The 24,467-nt window shown below is 40.4% G+C and overlaps 2 protein-coding genes across 3 annotated transcripts in view; one reads left to right on the top strand and one right to left on the bottom strand.

Moving 5' to 3' along the window:
- LOC140209940 (flap endonuclease GEN homolog 1) overlaps positions 1-4,756 on the bottom strand; it is a 38,952-nt gene extending 34,196 nt beyond the window's left edge. The window contains exons 1-2 of the mRNA XM_072278619.1: positions 4,574-4,756; positions 3,975-4,154 (exon numbers count right to left, since the gene is read on the bottom strand). Coding sequence (XP_072134720.1) covers positions 3,975-4,135 — 161 coding nt within the window. The 5' untranslated portion in view covers positions 4,136-4,154; positions 4,574-4,756. The remainder of the gene's footprint in view (positions 1-3,974; positions 4,155-4,573) is intronic.
- Positions 4,757-4,968: 212 nt separating this feature from the next.
- Positions 4,969-24,467, top strand: part of LOC140193996 (structural maintenance of chromosomes protein 6-like) — a 76,294-nt gene continuing 56,795 nt past the window's right edge. For both annotated transcript variants that reach the window (XR_011885019.1, XM_072251284.1), the window contains exons 1-3: positions 4,969-5,071; positions 16,047-16,217; positions 23,963-24,080. Coding sequence is in view for 1 of the 2 variants with exons in the window: in XM_072251284.1 (XP_072107385.1) it covers positions 16,056-16,217; positions 23,963-24,080 (280 nt within the window). In the remaining variant the exon portion in view is untranslated. The remainder of the gene's footprint in view (positions 5,072-16,046; positions 16,218-23,962; positions 24,081-24,467) is intronic.

Raw genomic sequence — 24,467 nt, 5'->3', positions numbered from 1 at the left:
GGTGAACGCAGCAGGCCAGGCAGCATCTCTAGGAAGAGTTACAGTCGATGTTTCAGGCCGAGACCCTTCATCAGGACTAACTGAAGGAAGAGTTAGTAAGAGATTTGAAAGTGGGAGGGGGAGGGGGAGATCCGAAATGATAAGAGAAGATAGGAGGGGGAGGGATGGAGCCAAGAGCTGGCAGGTGATTGGCAAAAGGAATACGAGAGGATCATGGGACAGGAGGTCCGGGAAGAAAGACGGGGGGTGGGGTGAACCCAGAGGATGGGCAAGGGGTATAGTCAGAGGGACAGAGGGAGAAAAAGGAGAGTGAGAGAAAGAGAGAGAGTGACCCGACGCAGACTGGGAGACCGCTTTGCTGAACACCTACGCTCTGTCCGCCAGAGAAAGCAGGATCTCCCAGTGGCCACACATTTTAATTCTACATCCCATTCACATTCTGATATGTCTATCCACAGCCTCCTCTACTGTAAAGATGAAGCCACACTCAGTTTGGAGGAACAACACCTTATATTCCATCTGGGTAGCCTCCAACCTGATGGCATGAACATTGACTTCTCTAACTTCCGCTAATGCCCCACCTCCCCCTCGTACCCCATCCGTTATTTATTTTTATACAGACATTCTTTCTCTCACTCTCCTTTTTCTCCCTCTGTCCCTCTGACTATACCCCTTGCCCATCCTCTGGGTTCCCCTCCACCTTTTGTCTTTCTCCCTGGGCCTCCTGTCCCATGATTCTCTCATATCCCTTTTGCCAATCACCTATCCAGCTCTTGGCTCCATCCCACCCCCTCCTGTCTTCTCCTATCATTTTGGATCTCCCCCTCCCACTTTCAAATCTCTTACTAACTCTTCCTTCAGTTAGTCCTGACGAAGGGTCTTGGCCTGAAACGTCGACTGTACCTCTTCCTAGAGATGCTGCCTGGCCTGCTGCGTTCACCAGCAACTTTGATGTGTGTTGGAAAAAGTTCTGTACTTGCTTTATGTCTTCCCCGTTTATTCTCAGCCTGCAGATAGGATTCTCCTTCTTTTTGGATATCACCATACATTCTGTCTTTTTGCAATTGATAGATACACCCATTTTTGCACTTTCTTCAACAACTATATCAATTGAGTTTTGTAGTTCTTCCTCTGTACTTGCAATTAACACAGTGTCATCCGCTTATCTGAAATTATTGATGTTTTCACCGCCAACTTGATTCCCAAGATGTCTCTTATTTTTTGTAATATTGTTTCACTGTACACATTAAATAAATCAGGGGAGAAAACACACCCTTGTCTAACGCCCCTCTTGATTTTCGTAAACTGACTCACTTCTCCATCTATTCTTACAGCAGCAGTATGTTCCCAGTACAGATTTCTGATTAGGCAGAGGTCTTTTGAATCTAGATCTAGAGTCTTCTGTAACATTTCAAATAACTTACTGTGCTTCACTTTATCAAATGCTTTTGTGTAGTCGATAAAACAAACAAGTCTTTTTGCACTTGAATAGCTCGTTCTGATAGTTTCCTTAACATCAATATTGCGTTTCTTGTACCTTTGTCTTTCACAAAACCACATTGTTCTTTACTTATTTCAGCTTGTATCTTACTTTTAGCTCTTGTCATCAAAATTCTTATAAGTATCTTGGTGATATGACTCATTAAACTTATGGTCCTATGTAATTCACATTCTATTGCTCCAGGTTTCTTAGGAAGAGTGATAAATACTGATTTTTTTTTTTTTTTTTATCTCTTCTGGTATTATTCCAGTCTCATAAATGTCATTGATTAAAGTAGTAAGTATTTCAATTCCATAATCTTCAAGGGCGATAAATTGTTCAATTACTAATTCATCAGGACCTGCTGCCTTTCCTTTCTTCATCTTCTTTATTGCATTACGAACTTCAGATTTTAAAATACTTGGACCTTCTTCAATGTTTTTCTTAATTTTTGGTTTTTCACCTCGATCGTCTTCAAACAATTCCTGAATATACTCAGTCCATCTGTTCATAATCTCATCTTTTTCTATGATAATGGTACTGTCCTTTGCTTTCAAACATCCAGTGTATTCAACTGGAAACACATGGAAGATGCTGGAGTCAATTATAAAGGATGAAATAGCGGCACATTTGGATAGCAGTAACAGGATCGGTCCGAGTCAGCATGGATTTACGAAGGGGAAATCATGCTTGACTAACCCTCTGGAATTTTTTGAGGATGTAATTATGAAAATGGACAAGGGAGAGCCAGTGGATGTAGTATACCTGGACTTTCAAAAAGGCTTTGATAAGGTCCCACATAGGAGATTAGTGGGCAAAACTAGAGCACGTGGTATTGGGGGTAGGGTACTGACATGGATAGTAAATTGGTTGGCAGACAGGAAACAAAGAGTAGGGATTAATGGGTCCCTTTCAGAATGACAGGCAGTGACTAGTGGGTTACCGCAAGGCTCGGTGCTGGGACTGCAGCCATCTACAATATACATTAATGATTTAGATGAAGGAATTAAAAGTAACATCAGCAAATTTGCAGATGACACAAAGCCGGGTGGCAGTGTGAAATGTGAGGAGGATGTTGAGATAATTCAGGATGACTTGGACAGGTTGGGTGAGTGGGCAGATGCAGTTTAATGTGGATAAATGTGAGGTTATCCACTTTGGTGGCAAGAACAGGAAGGCAGATTACTATTCGAATGGTGTCAAGTTAGGAAAAGAGGAAGTACAACGAGATCTAGGAGTCCTTGTTCATCAGTCACTGAAAGTAAGCATGCAGGTACAGCAGGCAGTGAAGAAAGCTAATGGCATGTTGGCCTTCATAACAAGGGGAGTTGAGTATAGGAGCAAAGAGATCCATCTGCAGTTGTACAGGGCCCTGGTGAGACCACACCTGGAGTATTGTGTACAGTTTTGGTCTCCAAATTTGAGGAAGGACATTCTTTCTATTGAGGGAGTGCAGCAGAGGTTCACGAGGTTAATTCCCGGGATGGCAGGACTGTCATATGTTGAAAGATTGGAGTGACTGGGCTTGTATACACCGGAATTCAGAAGGATAGAGTGGATCTGATTGAAACATATAAGATTATTATAGGATTGGACACGCTAGAGGCAGGAAACATGTTCCCGATGTTGGGGGAGTCCAGAACCAGAGGCCACAATTTGAGAATAAGGGGTAGGCCATTTAGAACAGAGTTGAGGAAAAACTTTTTCACCCAGAGTTGTGGATCTGTGGAATGCTCTGCCTCAGAAGGCAGTGGAGGTCAATTCTCTGGATGCTTTCAAGAAAGAGTTAGATAGAGCTCTTAATGATAGTGGTGTCAAGGGATATGTGGTACTGATTGTGGATGACCAGCCATGATCACAGTGAATGGCAGTGCTGGCTCGAAGGGCTGAATGGCACCTATTGTCTATTATCCACCTGTTCTAATTCTAATTAAATTAATAATCTAAAGTATTCTAATAGTTTCTCTTTTAACATCAATAGCTATTATGCTGACGAGCAAAATTGCCCACCATATCATTTTGACCTGATAATTAGTTATAGATATACACAGAACAAGGAATGTGACAAAATGGATTTCAAATTGAGTTGATTCTTAACTTTCTGATACTAATATTATCCTCAATCTGTGTGCAGTATCATCACCTTCATTTCATCAAATTGAGTCATGCTTAAAAGTCATGATTCCCTTTACTTCCATTGTGTTCCTGTTCACTAATAGTACAAGGCCAGTCAATTTTTATTCAATCTCCATTCCAGAGGATAGCACTTTTTCTCTTCGTGACATTAACAAGAGAACAAGTTCAAAAAATGCCCTGGGACAGCCATTAGCACATTAGTAGAATGTTATTTCTCCTCCTCTCATGTGAGCACTTTGTCTGTCCAATAGGAATAATAACATCAAAGCATATTCGAGTGAAGAACCAAAGATTCGCAGCAGAGATTGCTTAATATTGCAAAACATCATACAGGAATTTCGGACACATTTCACATTACCTGAGATGCGGCTTGTTCACTGTTCCCATCATACCTTTCACCGTTTGAGCCTCGCAGACCCATAAACTCATATCCACAGCTAACGTTTTCCCCTTAAGACTTTGCAATGGAACATATTCTTTAACAGGCTCCAAAATCTGCCACAGATCATTCACTCCCATGATTCCAGATGTTGCAAAACTAAAAAAAATATATATACGTATTAGCTCCTAACAAAACTTGCTATAAAGTTAACAACAGGAATTCTGCAGATGCTGGAAATTCAAGCAACACACATCAAAATTGCTGGTAAACACAGCAGGCCAGGCAGCATCTCTAGGAGGAGGTACAGTCGACGTTTCAGGCCCAGACCCTTCGTCAGGACTAACTGAAGGAAGAGTTACTCTTACTCACTCTTCCTTCAGTTAGTCGTGACAAAGGGTCTTGGCCTGAAACGTCGACTGTACCTCCTCCTAGAGATCCTGCCTGGCCTGCTGCGTTTACCAGCAATTTTGTTGTGTGTTGCTTGCTATAAAGTTAACCAGCTTTTTTAACGTAGAAAGTCCCAGAAGATCCTCACCAGCTTATTATAAGGAAGAAAATAACAGTTACGCATTTACCTTCCACCAATCCCTCAGCAAAATTCCGCTTCCTTTCTCTCAAATTTCCTGTTCTCAGCAACAAGCAGTCTGCATCGGCAGCTCTGCATGACAGATGGACGATTCAGAAACTAAGATGGTGAAACAGAAACTGAACACAGGCGATAGAAATATCCTCTAAGCCGAAACCCATCTGTCCAGTTTAAATTCCCCGCCCGAACAACAGCGCATGCGCGCAGCCGCAGCCTCTCCGGATTTGCGGAACTCCCCGACGGGAAACTGGGCATGCGCACCATGCAGACATAAACAATGGTGATGTCACAGGCACGCCGAGCCAACTGCGTTCTGCCGAGTGTTGGAGCCGGAAGACCCTCTCGGCAGGTAGCAGGGATTAATACGCAGGCGCGTGACTGACAGCGTAATTGGACGAACGCGTCAGGGCGATCGTGCGCATGTGCAGTGTCGTAGTTAAATTTTGAATAGATTTTCGGCGGATTTTGGTCAAGGTTCCTTGTGCGGGTGAGTGTTGTTATTACCGGCACCAGGGTTGGTAGGGGGGAGGCTGGGCCGCCGGGCAATGCCCTAGTTATAGGTGGCGCGAAGTTCATTGGTTTCCCTATGAACTGTTGCCGAGAGTCACCTAAATGAGGGCCGGATTGAGATGCAATTAATTCGTCACAGTGGCTGTTCGGCCTATCAAATCCTTTCGGAGCGTATATAAGCTTCCATCCTTCACAGTCTTACAGATCATTCCTAAAATAGTTAATTGTTCACTTTTTAACGCTAACGGAATCTGCCGTCCTCGATAGGATTGGCCTTGGCTACTCTCGAAATTTAAAAAAAACCTGAAGTTGTAGCAGGTTCTTTTGTCCATTGCCAGCATTTTATAGTCATAGTCATACTTTATTGATCGCGGAGGAAATTGGTTTTCTTTACAGTTGCACCAACGAAAGCCAATGTTCCTGTTTCTAACATTAAAAATAATTTCTCTGTGTCTTTACCCTTTATGGTTTTGGTAATATCAAGTTTTCTAACGCTCTTTTTTGAAAACACCAATCCACATTCTACAACGAATTCGGATAACTAAGACCCTTCAGTTGGGGAATCATTTTGATAAGTCATCTGAACCCTCTCTAAACCATACTGTGTGGAACTGGATGTAATGTGTAATTGTAGCCAAACGAGATTTTCCTATATGAATTGTTATGGTTTCCTTGTTTCTGTAATGCTTTTATTTATAAACCCAATGTGCATTTCTTTTGAAAATAAGGACTAAAACCATAGTTCAAAGTAAGTTTATTATCTAAATGTATGTCATCATATACTACCCCAAGATTCATTTTCTTGTGGGCATTCACAGTAACTGCAAGAAGCATAGCAGAATCAATGAAAGACTGCACCCAGCAGGATGGACAGATAGCCAAATGTAAAAGAAAAACTGTAAATAAAAATGAGACAAAATGAACATAATAAATAAACAAGCAGTAAATATCAACAACATGAAATGAAGATTCCTTGACAGTCAGTCCACAGGTTGTGGGAACAGTTCAGTGATGAGACAAGTGAAGTTATTCCTTCTGGTTCAGGAGCCTGATTGTTGAGGATGGTGACTTTTCCGGAACCTGGTGGTGTGAGTCCTGAAGCTCCTGTACCTTCTTCCTGATGGGAGAGAGCATAGCTTGGGTGTTGAGGGTCCTTTGATGGATGCTGCTTTCCTGTGACAGAGTTCCATGTAGATGTGCTCGGTATTGGAGAGGCCTTTACCTTTGATGGACAGGGCTGTATCCACTACTTTTTGTAGGCTTTACTAAGATGCTCTTTAAGATCCTCTCATAAGGGTTACTTTTCAGCAGTAACCCTGGAATTTTATTGCTTTTTTATCTGAATATCATTTGTCTCTGAACCTTTCCAGTCCAGTTGGGTTGAGGATCCATACATTGCTACCCAACTGAAGAAATGCCTCTTCATCATAAGACTCAAAAGCCAAGTTTTAACTTTGAAATTGTGACCTGTCTTTAATCACTTCCTCAAATTCCCACACACCTTCAGCAAGCTATGCAATGCTGTACAAGTCTAAGTTCAAAATCCATTCAATTCATAGTCTATCGTTTTAAAAATGCATAAACTTTTTCAAAAATAGTTATAAACTGATTAGTTCACCGGCCGCTGGAAATCTGCCAGCGCTATAAGCTATATGTGACTCGAGTACGGCAATCTGAAATTGCTTACCAAGTCAACAGCAACTAAGGATGTGCAATAAATGCTAGTAGTGCCCACACACTGATAAATAATACTGTTCAAGCTGTTACATAACCGGCAACAATGAATATCAACCGAGACAGGTTATATAAAAACAACCAAACATTTATTAAACATGGATAAACAATAAAAAAAAAGAAATGAAAACCTTAACCGCCAGTTAACTGCTATGCAGCCGTTCAACAAATTGTCACTCGGCACTGGTTCTTAAAGCATTAAATGCAAAAACAGTTCTTAAAGCGGTAAAGTCAGATATCGTTCTTAAAATGGTAAATTCGAAAGTCCAACAGATTTATACGTTCAATTGGGAGAGATTTCTTTGGAGAAGGATTTCTTCATAGATGCGACTTTCCTGCTGGTTCTGTCCAAAGGATTCACGATGCAGGAAATAACCAGTTTAAAACAACTGACCTTAAATTCTAGAGAGCACCTTGCATGAACCCTTTTTCTCTTTTGGCAAGAGTTATCTTCGATGCAGGTCACTACTCCTTCAACGAAGACTCAATAAGGTTGATCCTTTGTTAATACCGACTCCTCTCAATCCTTCGGGTCCTGTACTTAATAAAGTCTTAACACTCTCGTACTACTGCTGGAATAAGGTACATCGACACATCTAGCAAAAATTTCCAGTCCAGCACTATTGTACCTTGCAACAGAACGTAACAACCATTCTAAAAATGAAACTGCGTCATAAAAACAAATACGCAACAGAAACGGAGACACAGTACATTCTAGCCGGAAATCTAAAAATGAAAAACTAACTGCATCATCTGGGGTCTTCCCTTATATACCCGTTGTGCACATGTCAACACGTGACCTCACATCGGCGGGAAAATTACATCAGGTGACCTCCAAAAGACCATTATATCATTCACAAATAAAAATCACAGAGACATCTGGAAATAAATCTCTATATTTAAAAATTAACTGTTTCATCTGCTCTCTCTGCTCTGGCTGTAAATTAGCTAATTTTTCATCAATATTTTCTAGAATTTTTGAATTTAGTAACCTGGTTGAAATAATGTTGGGTTTAAAATGAGTTTCAGATGAATCCTCCATTAAGTTTTTATCAAGATCAGACTCATTATTGATCACAACAGTCATAGTAGCAACTTCTCTCTGATAATACGGTTTTATCATACTTATATGACACAGCTGTGTTGTCTTTTTCCGATCTGGGGTTTTTACCATGTAATCTACATCATTTACCTCAGATTTAATCTAATAAGGACCATGAAATTTAGCTTGTAATGGGTTCGTTTGTACTGGGAAAAGAACCAACACCTTATCTCCAGGCTTAAATTACCTCATCCTAGCTTGCTTATCATACCAAGTCTTCATCTTCTCTTGAGTTAATTTTAAATTTTCCTTGGCCAAGCTACAAGCTTTATACAATCTTTCCTTAAATTTTAAAACATAATCTAGCAAATTAGTGTGTACTTCTTTATTAATCCACTGCTCCTTCAACAAGGCCAAAGGTCCTCGAACTCTATGCCCAAACACAAGTTCAAAAGGACTAAAACCTAATGATTCCTGCACTGCCTCTCTTACTGCAAAAAGTAGTAAATGTATACCTTCATCCCTTCCTTTTCATTTTCCACACAATATGTCCTAATCATAGTTTTTAATGTAGAATGAAATCTCTCCAAGGCTCCTTATGATTCTGGATGATAGGCTGATGAAATAATCTGTTTTGCTCCCAGTTTATAAACTATCTGCTGAAACAATCCAGACATAAAATTACTACCTTGATCCGATTGTATTTCCTTTGGCATCCCAAAATAAGTAAAGAATTTTATAAAAGCTTTTGTCACAGTTTTGGCTGTTCTGTTCCTAAGAGGTACTGCCTCTGGAAACCTAGATGCTGTGCACATAATAGTTAACAAATATTGATGTCCAGTTTTAGTTTTTGGGAAAGGACCTACACAGTCTACATTGATTTTTGAGAACAGCTCACCAAATACTGGAATTGGTTGCAGTGGGGCCACTGGAGTAACCTGATTAGGTTTACCCACGATTTGACACGTATGACACGTCCTACAAAATGTCGCCACGTCTTTTCTTAAACTAGGCCAATAAAAATGTTTAGAAACTTTGTTCATAATTTTCTTTACACCTAAATGACCACCCAAAGGAATACTATGAGCCATAGTTAAAATCTCATTTCGGTAAATTTTAGGAACTACTGCCTGATGATTAACTTCCCATTCCTCACTAGCAGGAATTGTAGGCGATCTCCACTTTCTCATTAATAACCCCTTTTCAAAATAATATCCTACTGGTACTTTTTCAATTTCACTCTCTGGAAGAGCTTGTTCTTTTAATTTAACTATCTCAGGATCTCTACCCTGCTCTGCTATCATCTCCTTCCGAGATAAAGACAAATCTTCCTGGTTAGACTTACCACCAAAATCCAGATCAAATAATGTAGGTAAGAAAGTTTCTGATACATCCTCAAAATTCGAATCTTGATTTGAACTGTCATGGGTAACAACCTCATCCTGTACATCAGTCTTTTTAGCCATAGCTCTTGTTACAACACAGGAAGAATCTGTGTTAGAATCCCTCTGTGTTTCCTCAGAATTTGAATTTATTGTCAAATGCATTTCAAGAAAAACTTGTCCACCTGCTAAATCATTCTGTAACAAAAGAGAAATATCATTCACAGGTAACCTGGATTGTAGTCCTACATTAACAACCCCTGTAACTAATCCTGACCTTAAGTTTACTCTATGTAAATGTACTGGCATAAGGGCACTCCGAACTCCTCTTATATAATTTACCTCAGCAGAGTCAAACTCATCACTAAACTTTAGCACACTGTCTAATATTGGTGATTGAGAAGCTCCAGTATCTCTAAGTATTCTTATTGGTACTGAATTGGATCCTTCTTTCAAGGATACAAATCCTTCTGTTATAAAATTTTCATATCCCCTCTTAACTTGGTCAGACTCTGACACATCTTCATTAATATTTTCTGAACCCTGTGGTTTTACAGGTTTTTCAGTATGTTGCACACAAGCATCTGGGACGGCTTCTTTTTCTTTTTCAATCGAAAGCAATTAGCTACTACATGTCCTGGTTTCTTACAATAATTACAAATAATACCAAAATGTCTTTCCTTCACATGTCTCCCTTCATCCTTACTTTTCTCACTAACTTCAGATTTAATTTCTGGTTTACCTTGACTCTCTGTGCTATTTTTCTTTTTAAAAATTTTACCTGGAGAAAGTTTATTCTTGTGAATTAAAACATACTCATCAGCTAATTTAGCAATCTCCTGCAATGTAGCAGTGTCCCGTTCATTTAAGTACTGTTACGTACCCCGTAACTGGGTTGCCAAACCAACAGAAATGGATCGCTCAGTTGGAGTCTGGGTTACTAGAACTAAGAAAGTTTTATTAAAGAAACAAGCAACACAGTAATCAAAAGGATAATAAATGCAACAGTTCAGCAATGATAAACACACATGTACACAGAATTAAGATAACAGCCTCAATCAAGCTCTATCGTTGTCTAGGGGTAAATGACCAATTTCAAAGTGACACAAAGTTCAGTCCAATTTAGTTCAGTTCGCAGTAATCGTTGCCATGGCGATGGACAACGTGGGGGGAGAGAGAGAACGGGAACGAATGATCATTCAGAGACGGCTTCCACTCACAGACCGGCGATATTGCTCACAAGCAGCTTCCGGGCGGGTCCTTTGTGATGTCACCTGAGGTCACCGACTGTGACCCCTCCTCCAGATGCGGTCGATCCTCTGCAGTGAACCCGGCACCCAAGCGAGGGTGGACACACACCGGGTTCCCGCTGATCGTACCTTTCCACCCTGTGTGTTTAAGGTCCGGTACTTCCCACCGGCTCGTGAGAGGTGCACTGCTTCCAGGGTCTCGTTACCTCGGGTGTCGTGTGTGTGCCTTAGCGAACCTGTCCCTTTTTATCCCCCTGCTGGGGCATCGCCTGTCCATCACTTCAAACAGTTCAGGGTTCAAAGGGGGAGCTGCTCCAGACAGCTCTCTCTCTCCCGTCCCTTCATTACACATCTCCAGATGCTGCTTCATTGTTCCTTATCTCTCCTCCCCCTGAGGACAGGTGGCAGACCAACTGCTGATGCCACTGATGCTAACCCAGGCCAGCAAACGTCTTAATTTTATGTGTATTCTCGTCACAGTACGTTCTCACTTCAACAGGAATGCTTCTTTTAAATTCCTCCTGCAAAATCAGCTCTTTTAATTTATTATACTCCCTATTCACATTTTTAGAGGAAACCCATCTCTCAATTCCACATAAGTTTTTTCCACCAATTTCTTCAAATTTCTGAATCTTTCTCTGTACACTTCCGGAACCAACTCATATGCCTTTAATATATGCTGTTTAACAATATCATAATCCAGTGCTTGCTCAGCATTTAAAGCTGTATAAACTTGTTGTGCCTTGCCTTTAATTACACTTTGTAACATCACTGGCCATTGCTCTTTCGTCCACTTTAAATTCAGAGCAATAGTTTCTAAATGCTGGAAATATTTGTCCACTTCAGCTTCATTAAATGGAGGAGCCAAAATAACCTCACGACTAGCAATAAACTGTTTCGTAGAACCAGAAGATTGATTCCCGGACTTTAATTTCTGCATCTCTAGCTCAACTTCCTCTGGTTTTCAGCTTCTCTTTCTTCAAATTCCCTTTTTTTATGGGCCTCTCTTTCTTCAAATTCCCTTTTCTTAATAGCCTCCCTAGCCTCGAATTCCTTCTGTTTACTTACAGCTTCTAACCAACTTCTTTCCAAATCAGCTTCTAATGGCTTTAACTTTATTTGATCCAGATGTAACTGCATTTCCAGATTACTCATTGGAAACCTATCTAACACCTCCTCATCAACATTTTTAAAGTAATATAATGCTCAGCGATTTTTCTTTGTATGAAAGCCTTGGTGGAATTCTTCGTAATTCCTTTAATATCCAATCTCCTAGCAATCTCCAATACCTCAGGTTTTCACGCATTCACTAAAGACCCCGAGTCAGGCGTGTCCATAAACCCGTCAATATTCATTGTTGCCGTATACCACTCACACACCAATTAAACCAAAGAAAAATTGGGTATTTCCCTTTTCCAAATCAGAATGGCAATTACCAGCACTTAAACGTAAAATCCGAACATATCCCGGACGAGCCCCCACAGTTTATGTTACGTAACCGGCAACAATGAATATCAATGGAGACAGGTTATGAAAAAACAACCAAACATTGGTTAAACATGGATAAACAATAAAAAAAACAAACAAAAACCTTAACCGCCAGTTAACAGCTATGCAGCCGTTCAACAAATTGTCACTCGGCACTGTTTCTTAAAGCGTTAAATGCGAAAACAGTTCTTAAAGCTGTAAAGTCAGATATAGTTCTTAGAATGGTAAATTTGAAAGTCCAACAGATTTATACGTTCAATTGGGAGAGACTTCTCTGGAGAAGGATTTCTTCATAGACGCGGATTTCCTGCTGGTTCTGTCCAAAGGATTCACGATGCAGGAAATAACCAGTTTAAAACAACTGACCTTAAATTCTAGAGAGCACCTTGCATGAACCCTTTTTCTCTTTTGGCAAGAGTTATCTTCGATGCAGGTCACGACTCCTTCAACGAAGACTCAATAAGGTCGATCCTTTGTTAATACCGACTCCTCTCAGTCCTTCGGGTCCTGTACTTCGATAAAGTCTTAACTCTCTCGTACTACTGCTGGAATAAGGTACATCGACACATCTAGCAAAAATTTCCAGTCCAGCACTATTGTACCTTGCAACAGAACGTAACAACCATTCTAAAAATGAAACTGCGTCATAAAAACAAATACGCAATAGAAATGGAGACACAGTACATTCTAGCTGGAAATCTAAAATCGAAAAACTAATTGCGTCATCTGGGGTCTTCCCTTATATACCTGTGGTGCTCATGTCATCACGTGACCTCACATCGGTGGGAAAATTACATCAGGTGACCTCTAAAAGACCATTACATCATTCTCACAAAAAAAAATCACAGATCTCCTTGAGGTATGTAATAAAGCATTGTTCTCCTCGCGTCTCGTTCATTTGCTACTTTGTTTCTGTGAAAAAATGGCTCCTAAAAAGTAATTACATGGTCAAAGCAATTCCTCAAAGGCTAAGAGGGAGTGTAAAGTGCTATCTCTTGCCGAGAAATTAGAAATATTAGATCTTTCGAAAAATGGCATGTCGCATTCCGCAGTGAGCCGTAAGGTCAGTAAGAAGGAATCGAGCATTCATACAATAAAGCAGGAAGAAGCTGAAATTTGTGGAAGTGTTAGTACTAGGGATGGCTGGCTGGCTATGTAAAGCACTACAGCCTCAAGAACTTAAAGATCACGGGAGAATCGGCAACGACTGATGCCAAGGCGGCGTCAGCATTCCCAGAAGAGGTACGATGGTTGCGTCTGTACTGAACATGTACAGACTTTTTTTCCTGTCATTATTCCCTAAACAATACAGTATAACAACTATTTACATAGCATTTACATTGTATTAGATATTATAAGTCAACGGAACAGAAACACTGAGGGCGGCGGGTCCTGTGCTGCCCTGGGTCCTAAAGTCCACCCGCACTGAGGTTAAATAAGGGACTTGAGCATCCGCGGGGGGGTCTCGGAACCAATCCCTCGCGGATAAGGAGGGCCGACTATATATAGTGTTGCTAGAAAGTTTGTGAACCCTGTAGAGTTTTCTCTTAATCTGCATATGTGACCTAAAATGTGATCAGATCTTCACACAAGTCCTAAAATTAGATAAAGAGACCCAATTAAATAAATAACACAAAGAAAACATTATATTTGTTCATTTATTTATTGAGAAAAATGATCCAGTATTACATGTATTTGTTGGAAAATGTATGTGAAGCTTTGCTTTCAGTAACTGGTGTGACTCCCTTGTACTGCAATAATTTCAACCAAACATTTTCGATAACTGTTGATCAATCCTGTACATTGGCTTGGAGGAATTTTAGATCATTCCTCCTTATAAAACTGTTTCTACTCTGGGATGTTAGTGGGCTTCCTTGCATGAACTGCTTGCTTCAGGTCCTTCCACAATATTTCTAAAGGATTAAGGCACGACTTTAACCATTCTTTGGCAGACTGGCTTATGTGTTTTGGGTTGTTGTCATGCTGCTTGACCCATTTTCTCTTGAGCTTCTGTTCACAGGCAGGATAGTGTTTTCCTGTAGAATTTGCTGGTACAGTTCAGAATTCATAGTTCCATCAATGACGCCAAGCTGTCCTGGTCCTGAGGCAGCAGAGCAGGCCCAAAAGGTGACCCCGCCAATACCATGCTTCACAAGTGGGATGAGGTTCTTGTGCTGGAATGCAGTGTTTGCTTTTTGCCAAACATAACGCTTCTCATTTAAGCCAAAAAGGTTCTATTTTGTACTCATCAATCCACAGAACATTCTTCCAATAACCTTCTGGCTTATCCTCGTGGTCTTTAGCAGACTTTAGACAGGCAGCAGTGTTCTTCTTGGAGAGTAGTGGCTTTTTTCTTGCAATCCTGCATGCACAACATTGTTGTTTACTGTTTGCTTGATGGTAGACTCATGGACACTTTCACTAGCCAATGCAAGAGGCCTGTAGCTCCTTAAACAAACTTTCTAGCGCCACTGTATTTAAGAATGATATTTGTTTTAAGCAGATGCTATGTCATATTGTCCACCCCATAATCATCTAAGAAGGTAATGCTGGTCAATGACACGTTACTTTTTGTTTGTAGTACAACTAAGCAGATCTGCGCACTATTAATTGTGTCCTGAAAGGTGAGCCAAGTATGTCGCCAGGGCTAGGATCTGGAAATGTAAGAAGTTGTGCTGTATGGAAATATTATGCATGCGTTTGAAAAGAAGGGGAAAAGTTGAAGCAGTAAGCAAGGTCTCCTGTATCCTCGTGGATGCAAGTGTGAGTGAACATACGCAGGTTGCACCTTTGTGTGTTCCCATATATGGGTGACCATTAGTACCCTTGCAGAAGAGCAGTTGGCATGTGGCAGCCTTTCAACAATAAAGTAAATCACATGGTATGATTTTAAAAATGCAAACACGAGGAAATCTGCATATGGTGGAATTTCAAGCAACACACATAAAAGTTGCTGGTGAACGCAGCAGGCCAGACAGCATCTCTAGGAAGAGGTACAGTCGACGTTTCAGGCCGAGACCCTTCGTCAGGACTTCAGTTAGTCCTGATGAAGGGTCTCGGCCCGAATCGTCGACTGTACCTCTTCATAGAGATGCTGCCTGGCCTGCTGCGTTCACCAGCAACTTTTATGTGTGTCACATGATATGATGGTGGTTTCATGATTTGAAGTTCAAGACCTTGTTGATATTGTTGATAGAAAATTCCATCAGATTTTCTAGTCATTAGAAAGCTTAGAGGGTGTTGCAGCAGAATAGACTATATAAGGGCTTTTAAGAGATTAATCCATAGCACTTAGATGCTCTTAATATAAAGCACCAAATATCTTTCTTTTTCAATATTTTTATTGATTTATATATAGAAGAATACGTTCAAGAGATTACGTGTTATAAAACAGAAGACAAAATATAATAATACCAGATACAGTACATTGAATCACATTAATGAACTCCTTACTCTATATTCACATGGATTAGATTAATTCGTATATTAGAATATAAACCATTTTATTGTTGCTGTAAGTGGTCTGTGTGAGCATCCCTTTTGTTCACTTGCGCATCTACCACTGTTTTGTTTATTCTTTGGAACTGTTATCCATGTTGAATTCCAGTAACTAATTTTCCCCACGGTTGAGGGAAATAAAACAAAAATGCAGATGCTGGAAATCTGAACCAAAACAGAATATACTGGAAATACTCCACAGGTTAGGCAGCATTTATTTAGTATGGGTCAAAGAATGTTACTCTTTTTACAGCTCTTTTTAGTCTATCTGGTATTTTCTGTTTTGTTTACAGATCAGTTTATGAATTTGTTAATACCAGAAGACTGTACTTTGAAGAGAAGGCTGAAGATTTAGAGATGAGTTCATTTCTGAGATGCAGTCAGAATAGATTTAGCTATATTTCAGGGGGTATTGTAATCTGCTTGAATGTTTTGGAATTCTACGACTAAGTCAGTTTAAAACAAAAATATACAGGCATGTTCAATTTAAACTCAGTTCTGAAGAAGTTTAAGGTAATAATGGTAATGATTTGGCATTTTTCTTATTTGTGGTTCTAGTCATTTAACATGTCAAAACGAAAAGAACATGCTTCTGAAGTGGTAGTGTCCACAAAAAGAATCAAAACTGAAATCATTAAGGAAAGTGATCCAGATGAAGTTAACGGAAGTAATTGGAATGCTGCAGCAATCAATGGGCAAAGTGGCGACTCTCTTCCAAACTCACTCATGGTAAGTTATTTATAATGTGTAGAAGCAGTACTGTCTAAGGATAGTACTTGTCCAGGATAAAGCAAAATAGTACAAACATGAAACCAAACTACTTGCAGTACAACTCTTTTCAGGCTGCAAAGGTGATGTTGAGATTTTGGTTATATGTCAAATGAATTCTGCATCCTACTTCTGCTTTGACCTCTGTCTTCAGCTTCTTGTGTTGCTCCAGGAACAGCATCTCATTCTATTTGGGCACATAGTAGACCTTGGGACTCTAACATTAGAATTTATCAATTTGAGGTAATTACCCTTTTCATGTTATCCTCATGGATGATGCTTACCCTGTTACATGCTTCAGCATTGTCAGTTTTTTTTAAATGATCATAACCTGTTAATTTTTGATTTATTTACCATTTTGTTTTTGGAAGAGGAAAGTTGTGGAAGAAGTAACTTAAATGTCTTGATTATGTTGGTTTTGAAATAATTTGCATTCTTTTATTGTGCTTCTGAGTGTGCATCTAGCCCTTGATCTTCATTTTAGGCCTCATTGTACTTCCCGTAATCATAGTGGACTTGATAATGAATGTCTTCCCTTCTGGTTTGGGTATCTTTGGTGTTCAGTCTTTGTATCCTTGATTATTGACACCCAACATTTTCTAAAGATTTAGGGGTAGACTTTATATAGAGTATCATATCTTCAAAGATTTTATTATTTCACTCTACTTCTAAGATGACTGAGAATGCATACGGTTGAGTCCAAAGCATGTTTGTCTTCAAATGTAAAACACATGTGATAAGTCTGTAACTGAATAATCAGCTTAAAACGAGGTAAATTTTCATCATGTAAGAGATAATTGAAACTATACTGGCTCACATTGATTTTTGTTTTGTTGGAGAAATTGAGTATGTACTTATTTATTCTGCATCTTTTTTGTACCTTGGATATGATAAATACTGGAGCTTGCGCATTTTGGCAGGTGACTAAAGTGTAGATGGGAAAAGAGACTGCTTTTGACTCCTTATGACCCCTCAACACTTGTAATACTGGTATTCTTCAGGTTGTCGAAAATATTTGTCGAAAAATCATTTAGATGCTAAGGAAATTATACTAGAGAGGCTCTTAAATGGCAGTTGAAGACTTCTGTTGCTTAATAATCAGCTGGATGGAGCTCTAAATGTTATATTCTATATTTGGGGTTTGCTCGTGTCAGAATGGAAAAACAAGATCTACGCTGTCAGTTTAAAAAAGAATAGAATAGGAATATGTCATTAAAAGATTGATCAATGTAATAGGGTGCCACAGTAGCGTAGCTGTTAGCCCAAAGCTATTACAGCTTGGGATGTTGGAGTTCAGAATTCAATTTTGATGTCTTTTGAGAAAGTCTGTACGTTCCTTCCATGTGTGCATGAGTTTCCTCGGGGCTCTCCAGTTTCCTCCCATGGTCCAATTAACCAAGTAGGTTAATTGGTCATTGTAAATTGTTCTTTGATCAGGCTAGGGTTAGATTGGTGGGTTGCTGGATGGTGTGGCTCATTGGGCCAAAAGGGACTGTTAAGTGCTGTACCTCAAATTAAAAAAAAAATTTAAAAAAAACATAATAGGAAGATAGCAGAATAATTATATCATTTTGCATTACCTCTTATAAGAACAGGAAAAGCAGATACAGGTTTCCTCCGCCATCCGAAGGTAGAGCGTTCCTATGAAACGGTTCGTAAGCCGAAATGTCATAAAGTGAAGAAGCAATTACCATTTATTTACTATGGGAAAATTTTGTGAGCGTTCGCAGACCCAAAAATAACCTACCAAATCATACCAAATAACACGTAAAACCTAAAATAACAGTAACATATAGTAAAAGCAGGAATGATATGATAATACACAGCCTATATAAAGTAGAAATACTTTTCCACAATCATTACTGAACTGTTCTCCGCCATCGGCAGAAAATCTCACGCAAGCGCTTTCGGCAAAAACACGGCGTAAGCGCTCTCCAGTAAACTTTAAGCTATGAAGCTGCCAAATCATACCAAATAACACGTAAGAATACACAGCCAATATAAAGTAGAAATAATGTATGTACAGTGTAGTATCACTTACCGGAATCGGGACAGCGCAGACTGATGATGGTGTGTTAGACTGAGTCGGAATTTAGGTGGTGCAGTGGCCCCCATCCTCCAGGCCGCCGACAGATACCGAACCGCGAAGAATGCAGGGGTCCAGCGGTAGCCGGGAGGCATCCAGCACATCTTTAAGAAAAAAGCCAAAATAAACATGCTAATTAATTAGGTGCCACCGGACATGTAATTGTTGGCCCAGATCAGTGCCGATTTCTGACTGCGTCACCTTTGACCTGGGCCGACAATTACGTGTCAGGCGGCACCTAATTAATTAGCATGTTTATTTCGGCTTTTTTCTTAAAGATGTGCTGTGTGCCTCCCGGTTACTGCTGCATTCTCTGTGAATCGGTACAGTATCTGTCCGTGGTCTGGGTGTTGGGGTGATGGGACACTGGGGTGTCGTCTGTTTCCATTAGAGCAGGCAGCTCATCTTCTCCTATGACTGCCTGCCTCGATGTCGAAGGTTGAGGTTCGTTGTCTGCTGTAGCTGATGTGGAAGGCTTGCTTGACTGCTGAGCCTTGCACATTTTTCTATCATACAGTTCTTTGTAATCACTCAACCCATCTTGCAAATACCCCCTAAACCTACGTACCCTTTCAAAATTAAAGTCATACTTTATCATTGCAGTGAAAATCTCACGCAGTTGCTTCACGTTCATTTCGCTAATGAATTCGGTTTCAATTGTTATCCTTTCTTCCAATTGCATCAGCTCTTCATCTATCAGTTCTTGGTCATGGGATGCAAAACCTCTTCAACATCATCTTCGTCAGCTTCCACAAGCCAAACTCACTTGGTCCTTGCTTCGTTCACCACGATCGAAATGCTTAATTATGTCTAGTTTTACGCTAAGTGTAACACCCTTACGAGCTCTTTTAGGCTTTTCTGACACCATAGAACTCATCTTGCAAACTACTGCTCACAGGCATGTGTTTAAGCAATGCCGGCGAGAATGCAGTTCCAAATCCGGGGGAGGAGCAGCTGCTCGGGGCACACGCTGCCTTTTATCCCGCACTGATTTTTTTTCATAACAGTGAAAACACCTTCTGAAAACGAAAACAGGGTACTAATGTAGGTCTTTCGTAACAGTGAGGTTTCGTAAAGCGAACGTTCGAAAAGCAGGGGACACCTGTACAGCATTGGTTATTGAAGGTAAATAATGAGGTGATTGTACTCAGGTTGGAAAAAGGGGGTATTTTAAATAAACTAATTCAAGGATTCCAAATACATTTATTATCGAAGTGAGTATACAGAATACAACTCTGAGATTTGGCCTCCTGCGGGCAGCCAAAAAACAAAGTAACACCCTGGAACCTGTACAAGAAAACGACAAACAACCAATACACAAGAAAAGAACAAGTTGTGCAAAGGGCAGAAAGTGAGCAAACAACACATAGAATATCAAACATCAAACCAGGAGTCCAGTATTATTCAGTTCAACGTTGCCCCCGTAACTGACTGCAGGCTGCAGAGCCCAAGAGCCCATCCACATCAATCACCTGATCAAACTGCTCAAAAAGAGCAAAAGAATGAGTAACCAGAATCCAGAAATGCATGCGACATGAACCTCAAAGTCCCCCAAAATGAGTCCACAACCTAGCTGGTCAATCCCTGCAATGTGGATCCCAAAACTGCTGCACTTTCCTCCGACAGCAGCTAGCAAGAGGGAGAGGAAGACTGATGAAATGCAGGCAAATGGCGCTAATCACCCACCCGCCCTCCGCTTTTGTCCTCATTGCCTGATGCCTCAGTCGAAGAGAAGAAAGGTTCGCTCCCCGACTCCAGGCTTCCATACCTCCAGACTGCACATTCCACTCCCAACCTCACCGAAATTCTTTGGATACAGCAAAGCACCAGAGTACTCAATCGGCCCAAAAATACACCATCAAAATGTAAGTCACGGGTACCAATCACAGCTTAGTAGTAGAATTATATTTGAAAGAAGAAGTAAACAAAGTAGTTTCATGAACTGTCTGCAGGATGCCACGTTGGTTATGTTCGCTGGTGCCATCTTGAAGACTCTCATTATATTTTAGGTAAATCTCCTTATCTAAATTCCATTTCAAAGAGGGCAAGATATTTCACTGCATATTTTAACAATAAGTTGGAAAGCAATGCATTTCCGGAGGATTGGTAAATAATATTTGTTTTTTATACTGAGGCAATCCTGATTGAGGAAGCTTGCTGACTTTGAAGAAATAACTGGAAGTCTAGAGTGTGGTGATATAAAGGGTATAATTTATCTGGAGTTATAAAAGGCCAACAATAATATACAACATAACGGACTAATGAATGAGGTCAGAAAATGTGGGATTAGAACAAGAAGCAGAATGGATTGCTAGCCTGGGACTGAAAAGAGAGAGGCTCTTTATAAACTTGCTGAATGAGAAATAATTGTGAGGAAGAATACTTTGTTGGTAAGAGCTTGTTTATTTCTGGAAATGTGCTCATCTCGGTGGTGTGGAGGATCAAAATGATTCAGGAATAGAAATATGACAACTGCTGATAATTTTGTCATACGTTTACTAGCCATTAAGAAAACAAGCTAGACACTAGGGGTTTCTCCTAGAGGGATAGAATTAAAAACCCAGGATTGGGAAAAACCTGCAGAAAGTTGCATGCTCAACCAGCTTTATCACGGCACTAGCCTCCCCAGTACCAAGGACATTTTTGAAGGGCAATGCTTCAAAAAAGGGGGCATCCATCATTAAAGAACCCCATTACTCAGGACACAACCCCTTCTCATTGCTGCCATGGAGGAGGAGCTACAAGAGTCTTATGACAGATGCTCAACATTTTAGAAATAGATTTTATTTATATATATAAAATCAATCAATTGCAGGATATGTATATTGAATAGATTAAAAATCACGCAAAAGCAGAAATAATATCTAGGTAGAAAGTGAGATAGTGTTCACGGGTTCAATGTCCATTTAGGAATCGGATGGCAGAGGGGCAGAAGCTGTTCCTGAATCGCTGAGTGTGTGCCTTCAGCCTTCTGTATCTCCTACCTGATGGTAACAGTGAGAAAAGGGCATGCCCTGGGGTGCTGGAGGTCCTTAATAATGAACGCTGCCTTTCTGAGGCACCACTCCTTGAAGATGTCCTGGGTACTTTGTAGGCTAGTATCCTAGATGGAGCAGACTAAATTTACAGATTTACAGCTTCTTTTGGTCCTGTGCAGTAGCCCACCCCCCACCCCATACTAGAAAGCGATTCAGCCTGTCAGAATGCTCTCCACATTACACCTATAGAAGTTCTTGAGTGTATTTGTTGACATACCAAATCTCTTCAGATTCCGAATGAGGTATAGTCACTGTCTTGCCTTCTTTATGACTACATCGATATGTTGAGACCAGGTTAGATCCTCAGAGATCTTGACACCCAGGAACTTGAAACTGCTCACTCTCTCCACTTCTGATCCCTCTATGAGGATTGGTATGTGTTCCTTCGTCTTACCCTTGCTGAAGTCCACAATCAGCTCTTTCGTCTTACTGACGTTGAGTGCCAGGTTGTTGCTGCGACACCACTCCACTAGTTGGCATATCTCGCCTCCATATGTCCTCTCGTCACCATTTAAAATTCTACCAACAATTGTTGTATCATCAGCAGATTTATAGATGGTATTTAAGCTATGCCTAGCCACACAGTCATGGGTATAGAGAGAGTAGAGCAGTGGGCCATGCACACATCCTTAAGATGCACCAGTGTTGATTGTCAGCAAGGAGGAGATGTTATCACCAATCCACACAGATTGTGGTCTTCTGGTTAGGAAGTCGAGCATCCAATTGCAGAAGCAGGTACAGAAGCCCAGTTTCTGCAACTTTTCAGTCAGGATTGTGGGAATGATGGTATTAAATGCTGAGCTATAGTTGATGAACGGCATCCTGACACCGATGTTTGTGTTGTCCAGGTGGTCTAAAGCTGTGTGAAGAGCCATTGAGATTGCATCTGCTGTTGACCTATTGTGGTGATAAGCAAATTGCAGTGGGTCCAGGTCCTTGCTGAGGCAGGAGTTCAGCCTAGTCATGACCAACCTCTCTAAGCATTCCATCACTGTAGATGCTACCAGGTGATGGTCATTAAGGTAGCTCACATTATTCTTCTTAGGCACTGGTATGATTATTGCCATTTTGAAACAAGTGGGAACTTTCACCTGTAGCAGTGAGAGGTTGAAAATGTCCTTGAATTACCCCGCTAATTGGTTGGCACAGGTTTTCAAAGCCTTACCAGGTACCCCATCAGGACTTTCCCCTTGTGACAGTTCACTCTCTTTAGACAGCCTAACATCGTCCCCTGAGACAGAGATCACAGGGTCATTGGGTGCAGCAGGGATCTTCATAGCTGTAGTTGTATTCTCCCTTTCAAAGCAGGCATAGAAGGCATTGAGTTTATCTGGTAGTGAAGCATCACTGCCATTCATGCTATTGGGTTTCACTTTGTAAGAAGTAATATCTTGTAAACCCTGCCAGAGTTGTCATACATCTGATGTTGCCATACATCCGATGTTGCCTCCAACCTCATTCTAAGTTGTTTCCTCACCCTTGAAACAGCCCTCCAAAAATCATACCCGGTGTTCTGGTACAGCCCTGGGTCACCAGACTTGAATGCCATAGATCTAACCTTCAGTAGATGGCGTACCTCCTGGTTCATCCATGGCTTTTGGTTTGGGAATGTACAGTAAGTCTTTGTAGGCACACACTCATCCACACAGGTTTTAATGATGTTGGTAACAACTGCAGCATACTCATCCAAGTTTGAAGATGAATCCCTGAATACAGTCTAGTCCACCGATTCGAACTAGACCTGTAGGCACTCCTGTGCTTCCCTTGTCCGTATATTCTTGGTCCTCACTACTGGTGCTGCAGTCTTCAGTCCCTGCCTATACTCGGAGTAGAAGTACAGCCAGGTGATCAGACTTCCCGAAGTGAGGGCGTGGAATAGCACAGTAGGCATTCTTGATGGTGGTGTAACAATGGTCCAGTGTGTTGTTTCATCTAGTATTACAAGTGGTCTGTTGATCGTAATTGCTTAGTGATTTTTTTTCAGACTGGCCTGGTTAAAATTTTCCAAAATGATGGTGAAGGCATTAGGGTGCACTGTTTCGTGCATGTTGCTCCCATTGTTCAGATCATCTAAAGCTTGATTGACTGTGGCTGAAACGGGTGTGGATAAAATTTACAAAGATGAGACCAGAAATGAGCAGGAGTACCAAAAAGGAAAGGACAAATAGACTGGGACTTGAGAAATGGTAGCTAAAAAATTGTTTAAATTACGAAAAATTGAAATAATGCTTAGGAGTCTGCTGGTATTAGACAGTCATTGAGTAATTCAATAGGAAGTTTGGATGGAATTTGATTTTTCAAATTTTGGTGAGAATGTGAAACTTGCTGCCATAGAGGATAACTGATAAGCATGGATAAAGGCACACAAGAGGAGGCTTGACTGTCACGCCGACATCCGCATGAACAGATAATGGCCCGAAGGCTTATACGTGTATGGCCTGTGTAATCCATTTCTTTACAGGTATTCTTTCTGCTTCACAGCATGGGCTAATGTTCTGACCAAAAGCATAATATACAGTATTCTTATTTTTCATGCTACTTATACAGTTTGTATAGATCTAATTTGGACTTTGTTTTCCCAGAATGAAGGTGAAGTAGGAATAATCGAAAGTATTTCGTTGAAAAATTTTATGTGCCATGCTTGCCTTGGACCTTTTAAGTTTGGACCCAATGTGAATTTTGTGGTTGGAAACAATGGAAGTAAGTGTTGTCAGCTGTTGCTGAATTTGTGTTTTCCTCTCAACTATCAACTTGCTGTTTTAATCTTCAAGCAGACTTTTATAGATTACCTTGAGATTTTCCATTTATTTGTAATATTTATATTTGCTGTCAGAAATATTTAAAGGAAATATACTTGCACTTTATAATCTATAAAGCTTCAATCCTATTTATTGTTGTATGTCTGAGAAATGTTTCTGTATTCTAATGTCCATTTTTATTACATAGAATATTACCACCTTTTGCTGTCATTATCTCTTGGTGGCAGCTCTGATTGTCCAATTCCTGAGCCTACACTATAAAGAAGTTCCCATGCTGAATTTCTTTAATTATAGAGCCTGCAGAACTCCTTGAAGGAGCTTTTTTGAA

Source organism: Mobula birostris, chromosome 2 (assembly GCF_030028105.1).
Source record: "Mobula birostris isolate sMobBir1 chromosome 2, sMobBir1.hap1, whole genome shotgun sequence".
Lineage (NCBI taxonomy): Eukaryota > Metazoa > Chordata > Chondrichthyes > Myliobatiformes > Myliobatidae > Mobula > Mobula birostris.
Note: the sequence above shows the minus strand (reverse complement) of the source record. Positions and strands in the feature narration are given on the sequence as shown.